Source organism: Octopus bimaculoides, chromosome 1 (assembly GCF_001194135.2).
Source record: "Octopus bimaculoides isolate UCB-OBI-ISO-001 chromosome 1, ASM119413v2, whole genome shotgun sequence".
NCBI lineage: Eukaryota > Metazoa > Mollusca > Cephalopoda > Octopoda > Octopodidae > Octopus > Octopus bimaculoides.
Window position 1 is genome coordinate 98,006,785 of NC_068981.1, and position 7,571 is coordinate 98,014,355.

The window sequence follows — 7,571 nt, forward strand, 5'->3', positions numbered from 1 at the left end:
AATCTTTTGTACTTACTGGCTGTGCAGATTGCAAAAACCATCTGTAAGGAATCAAAGAACAAAAACATGACCAAGAGAGAAACTGAAGCTGCAATTGGTAAAAACATGGCTTGGCATGTGTCAATGGTTTGAACATCTGAAATAGATAATTGTAATAATAAATATACAAGAATCAATGAAATTAACAAAAATATTTTTTTTAATGTTATGATTATTATTATTTATGTCTGAGAACCATTCTATTTCCATGAAGATGGTAAGTACACAAAAATTTAGATTTCAGCTCTCACACATGTAAAGAAGCAGCAAAGTAAGACGAGACAAAGCACTAAGATGAATCCCTACATAACTACATTCTATCTCAAATGACTACATATAAAACACAAACCATAACATCACATTATAATCTGTTGAAATAAATGACATTAATGTACACAATAACTATAATGTTTTGCAGACATGAATAGAAAAGCTAAAGAATTCGATTGATTTAGCTTTGAAATGGAACATAGTGTGGTATTTAATTAAGAAATGTATCCATCATCTCATTTTTTTATTGGTCAACTTGAATTTATAAACAATTACTTCAGTAAAGACACTGACAGATTACCTTATAAGGAAAAATATAGCAAGTTCCAGAATATAGCCAAATTTGGATTTGTGTTGTAGGAACATTTTCATTAAGCATTGTTAACCTTGAATATTTGTATGTATTTTTTCTTTTTTGTCCAGAAATGCAACTAACTGTGATATGAGAAAAGAAAACTCTTCTGGTTATTTATGTTCTGAGTTCAAATACTGCCAAGATCAACTAGGGATCAAGAAAATAAAGTACCAGTCAAGCACTGGGGTCAATGTAATCAACTAATTCCCTCTCTCTAAAAATAAAATGCTGGCCTTGTACCAAAATTTGAAATTATTATTATTATTATTATTATTATAATGGTGGTGAACAGGCAGAATCGTTACTACACCAGACAAAATGCTTAGCAGCATTTCTTCCAGGTTTATGTTCTGAGTTCAGATGCTACTGAGGTTGATTTTGTCTTTCATCTTTCCAGGGTCAATAAAATCAGTGCCAGTTGAACACTGATTCCTTACTTGTCTGATAAGGATACACCAGGCATATGCATCACAACTATATGTGCAAGACATGGTGACTTCATATCAAGATAATCAAAGAGTGCATGACCTTGCAGGTGGAGCCCAGTTAAAAATTTTTTCAGGTCAAAGTAGCTCATCCCACTCAAAAGGTCCCTGAATAAGGGTTATTTAAGGATGATGAACAAAACACCCATGTTTCCAGGGGTGAACTATTCAAGCCCCAAAGAATTCCTCTCAACACATTTTCTATGATGCTTCCCCATTGCACCTGCTTGTGATCAGAGATGCACATATCATCAACACTAAAGAACAAGCTCAACTGGTTACGGTCAAGCAAGTGACAAACAAATCTGTTGTATTGAGCAGAATGTTTGCTGTAGCCCATCTTTTACACAAAGACAAAACATGTACATGATAACAATTCCAATCAGTTAAGATTAGAAGAGCCACTGCCAGGTATTGCATCAGGACATCTTAGTATTGCATCAGGGCATCCTGGTATTGTATCAGAACTATCATCATCATTATGTTGCAATGTATTGACATTATAAACAGGATTAATTTTATTTATTGTGAGATCACAACCTATGGTCTACCATCAGAAGCATTTGTGTCCCTTCTCCTATTAAGGTCCTTCCATACTGATCATATCTGTATCAAGGACTTCAAGAACTTGGCAGATAATTTTTGCTGGCCTGAGAAACACGTTTTCTGCACTGCACTTATTTTCAGATTAGGATATGGCTTTCCAAGGTTTTTTATTTTCAAATTCTTCATCACAGCTCCCTAATACCCAATGATAATTGGTTAGATCATAACCTTGTCAACTTCTTTAATCCAAAACTTGAGGATTTCATACTTGAAATCAAGTATAATAATCTTTTTCTTTCTCCATTTTCTTGTCTCTGGTTTCAAATGTACATGTCACATCAATTACAAGACATACTTTCTTCTTCTGACTAACAGTCATTATTATAATTATCATTATTATTATTATTATTATTATTACTATTAGGTGATTAAGATGAGACAGTTGGCATAAAGTCAAGCTGTGGTTTTATGTTATTCATAAAATGATGAATTATTAATCCAAGTTCAAATTTCAATGCAGCCTTCTTCCCTCTGGACTCAGCAAGATGATGAATTGTCACTAGATAGTTACCCAGGTTAATGATATTAATTATATTATCTCTACAGACAAAAATTATCAAGAAATCATAATCATCAATATATTTTTCATTCTGTATAGATTGATAATATTGTTAATGTATTAAATACCATTTAATTAGAAAACAATATCCACATAACAGAAATGATACCTTCCTCAAAAAAAAGGAAGTGAGAAAAAACTGCATTCAACAGAGAATAATATTAATCATTATCATAAACATCATGTTTGTTTTCTTTTGCTGCTATGGATAAACAAGTCTCATGAAGAATACACTACATAATTAATTCTTCTGAACAAATCCAGCTTTCTTTGGCATTTTTTTTACTTCCATATATTTCCAATCCAAAGAATACAATTTCATTGTTCTCAGGTAAATAAACATTCCTAGGTGGAGTCAGTTCTGTCAAGATATCCATTGACTAATTATGGCTTTAAGCTAATGTTGACACAACTATTTGGCTACATTGGCTAGCCAACATTCAAGCTAATTAACTCTATAAACAATATTAAAATGGTGATTTTTGTGAAGTGGTCCATCTGTGTATACATGCTCACATGCATACACACACACACATTCATACATTTGCATACACACAAATATATGTGCATGCGTGCACACGCATGCATACACACACTTATCATAGAACAATAGAAAATTTATTAATTGCGAATGAGAAAACTGTTTATTGCTGTGTAAATACATCACAATTAGGCAATAACAAAAGAAATAGAGCTTTCTTTTTGCTTTTCACATACAGCACTCTTGAAATTTATCTCAGCCTTCTACATTAAACTCAATTCTGGCATTCCTAAATGGAGCACTGAAGTACAATCGGATGTTATAAAGTAATTCTACATGAATACATGAATCAAACAATGCACAAATTAATGTATTTCAGTGATTGTGAGTTTAATGTGCTGATAAACTGATCATATAGTCCTAAGTTCAGATCTTATATCAACCATTGTAAGCATTTGCACAGGTTTTCCTGACTGAATAAAATAATAAATAAATAAAAATAGCAACACAAAAAGACAAGGAGTCAATTCCTACTGTAAAGCAGTAGGTAACCCCTGGACATCACTCTCTTAAGTTCCAGGATTCATAGGGTAAGTTACCCAGTTTCCATGGTGTATAAGTGTGAGATCAGAACATTCCACCCTCAATGGGATGCCAGTTCATTACAGAGTTACTCATTTACAGCTGAGTGGACTGGAGCAACAGGAAATGAAGTGCTTTGCTCGAGTATACAATGCACTGCCTAGTCCAGGAATCAAAACCACAATCTTGCAATGATAAGTGCAACACCAAATCCACGAGGCCATGCACCTTCGCTACTTTAAAGTGTTCAGAGGTTAAAACTCAAAATTGTAGAAAGGGCATTAAGCTATGAAAAACTACAACCTCCAATAAAGCATACCACCCATTGCAAACATCAAGAAACAAATGTAAAATAGAACAAAAAAATATATACATCAAATAACTAATAAAACATCAACATTCATTGTTTGATTGTTAGGCCTGACAAGTATGCTGCAAATGAGCTTAAAATATTTAGAAACTACTGGCCTATTTTTGTGTGCCAGACAACTACAGCTGCCAACCCTCAAGCAAATAATATTAGGCATTGTTTAATACTGTTTTTTTTTTTTAACCTCACTACATAGTTATTTCAAGTTAGTTTTCCTAATGCTTCCTGCATTAAATGTATTAATATTAACTTAACTACAGTGCATTTCAGAAGTTTTCAGGCTTTTTCAGGAGAAACATTTATTGATTTCAAAGAAATACAAAATTCTAATCTCCTTCAAAGTAGGATCCTCTGACTTCAATGCACTTGTTGTAGTACTCCAACCACTTTGTGAAGACCCCCATGGCAGTCCTCCAAAATGAAAGTGCCCTAGATCCTTGTCACAACCTCCATCTTCTCAAGGTCTTAAAAATGACTGTCCCCAAGTTTCTCCTTCAGTTTGAGGAACAACCAAAAGTCACAGGGAGTGGCACTGTTTACATTTGCTCGTAAAATAATATCCTATAGTTCAGCAAACCTGTGCAGTGGAATGAAAAATATCTTCTTATAAAACAAGCAATGGTTAGCAACAGGAAGAGCATCCAGACATAGAAAATTTACTCCCAATAAATTTTTCATGCCAGCATGGAAAAACATATAAATGCAATAATGGTCATTATTTTTTATATGGAATAGTGGATCTCTTAGTACACACATAGCTACAAATAATATGAAAATATTAAGTTGAAACACCCTTTTGGATAGAAAAAGCTGAAGGCTGTCCAAATGGGTTTTTCACCCCCATATTTACATACAGTCTATTTATACATTTATGTGTGCTTCAAGATACACTATTCTCTCAAAAGTTTATAAAATCCTTAAGACATTAAAGAGAGAGAGAGAGAGAGAGAGAGAGAAAGAGAGAAAGAGAGAGTGTGTGTGTGTGTGTGTGTGTGTGTGCGTGCATGTGTGTGTGTGCGTGCCGAAACTGGTTGCAAGAGAAATCAGGTGTAGTGTGCAAGAAAGGAGGCTGCACTAATATGGGTATGTCATGTGATGTATATAGAGGATGACTGCTGCATACAAAAGTGCTGAGCACTCCGAGTTAGTGGAACCTAGAGAATATGGATGCAAAGAAGGCTTGTTATGTAGTGGTGAAGGCTGTCCTAAAGATGCTGCATCTCCTGGAGGGTATGGCAAAACACCGCACTGACTGGTGATACATAGTGATACTGAGGACCCACCCACTTATGACAAAATGCATCTTAACACAACAGTAGTATTTAAGAAACTGTAATGTGTGTGTCAGTGTGTGTATTTAGTTGATCTGTCCAGTATTAATAGAATTTCAAGAGTAAAACTCTGAAAGACTTCAACATTAATCATGTTGCCTTACAGAAATTTTAAAAATATAGAATTAGAATAAAAAAATTTTTATTTAAACATTTTTTTCCATTTCAGACATATGCAAGCAGAAGGACTGTAAAGTATTTTCATATAAACAAATAATTTTTTGACACTTTGTTAATATATTCTTATTTTTTAAGCCTTTTAATTAATGCTATATTTACTGGGTGGGTGGGTGGAAGAAGGATAAAATGGATGAATTTGGGTTCATACAGGTTTCTAATCCAGTCAAATTCCAGCTTCTTTCTTTTTTAAAAAAACAAAAAGTTAAAGCAATTTCTTCTTTTATTCTTCCTTAATTTTCAGGGTTTTTTTTTATACCAATAAGGATTATCTTAAAAAAATAAAGTTTATTTTTCTAGTGTCCAGATGTTTATCACACATACACAAACACACACACACACAAGCACTGAGCTGGAAAATTAAGAATCAGAGAGTCATATCTGAGAATGAAGGACAATTACAAGAAGAAAGTGTTTAACCATGTGATTACTATATGTAGATGCTACAAAAATAGCAATAGAGTTGATAATGATGGTATGGTGAGACATTTACAACCAAATTAGAAACTGAAACACCACAGAGTTCTATAAGAACAATAGGTTTTAGAATTGTTCCCATCTAAAATGTCATGTATCTCTAAACATAGAATCCCAAGCTCATTTATTATTATTACTGTTTTTAGCAGCAGAAATAGCTTTATTCACTCTCCTTCGACAGCAATAATTTGGAAATGATCCAAAAGGCAAACACTGAATTTGACAGTTCAGTTGCATAAATGAGAGAGCTTTCACATGATTCAAAAGTTGTTTGGCAAAAATCTAAATCCTTACTTGTTATAAGCAAACATCAACATCGGAAGGAGGGAAAGAAACTATCATGATTAAAAGGTTCAGAGTACTTTTATGCTTCTCTCTAACCCTACCAATCAGGAGACCATCGATAAATTCAAGCTGATTATATTATCCAGGTCATTTCTATGACCACCATCATTACAATCTATATTAAGGCACACAAGGCAGATATTTTTTTTACATCAATTTTTTTATTTCCATTTATGTTTTTGGCTAGGAAAATGGTATTTATAAATTTCCATGTCCCCATAATTGTTGAAGCATATTTTTTAATAGTTTGATGGCCATCCTCCACTAGTCAAGCAGAAGATGATTGTTAGCTAAGTTGTCTGTGGTGAGTAGGGGCATAACACAAGGGCTACAGTGATGTTTGAGCTCAAATACTCTATCAACTAAGATCATCTAAGTTTTCAATTTAATCCCACTGTGGAACACCTTGAGCAAGCATCATCGACTAATATTTCAAACTGACCAATGCCTTTAGAGTGAAATTCAATAGCTAAAAACCAAGCAGAAGGATGCATGTGTGCAAACAAGTGCATGCACATGTGTATGTTTTGTTCCATAAGACTTTCCACAGACACTGTTTAGGTGATGGTGATGTTATGTGTACATCCCTCATAAACAATATATCCTGTAGCTCAGCTGTTTCAGCCTATGAAAGCCTAATGGAATAAAATACCTTACTTGAAAAACATGTAAGGGTTGGCAACAGGAAGGGCATCCACCCAGAGAACATTGCAGCAGTAAATCTCATCTAATTCACAGCAGCATCAAAATATCAGTTATAAAACAATGAGTATAGAGAAATAGTTTTTATGATACAAACAAGAAAAAGTGGGTGTGTATATGTGTGTATATATATATATATATATATATATGGGAGAATGTACGAAAAAACAACAACAGATGAGAACAGGTGGTGTAAATAACAAAAGGATGTATTAGTATGACGCTCAGGAATACGGAAAGTCTTTGACATTTCGAGCTAAGACGTATATATGTATTATTTAATCAGGACAATTTACAGTGACTCAAGGGCTGGAAGTTATTGCGATGAGAAAGACTTTCATGCATTTTGGTGCTTGAGTAACCCCACCCTCATATTGCCAATATGACCAAGGAAGCCATTCAAATGCATGGCTGGGAAGTGCTGCCACACACACCGTACTCTCCTGATTTGGCACCAACGGATTTCCACCTCTTTCGATCTCTTTCAAATGTTATGCGCGGAGTTTCGTTAAATACTGATGCAGAATTGAGAGCTTGGTTGGATCAATTTTTTGAGTTGAAATCGGATGATTTCTACCAACGAGGTATTGAAAATCTTGTTGAACGTTGGGAAGAAGTTGTAAACAACAAGGGTGACTACATTATTAATTAATTAGTTGTTATTTTTTATTAAACCTTTTAAAAAATTTAAATTTAAAAAAGCAGCAGGAACTTAGTTGCCAACCTAATATATATGTATGTGTATGTGTATATGTATATATATGTGTGTATATATATGTATATATATATATA

General features: G+C 33.7%; 1 protein-coding gene across 1 annotated transcript in view; it reads right to left on the reverse strand.

The window, feature by feature from the left end:
- Positions 1–7,571, reverse strand: part of LOC106882607 (signal peptide peptidase-like 3) — a 344,505-nt gene that overhangs the window by 57,837 nt on the left and 279,097 nt on the right. Inside the window, exon 8 of the mRNA XM_052966894.1 lies at positions 17–136. Within this exon, the coding sequence (XP_052822854.1) occupies positions 17–136 (120 nt within the window). The remainder of the gene's footprint in view (positions 1–16; positions 137–7,571) is intronic.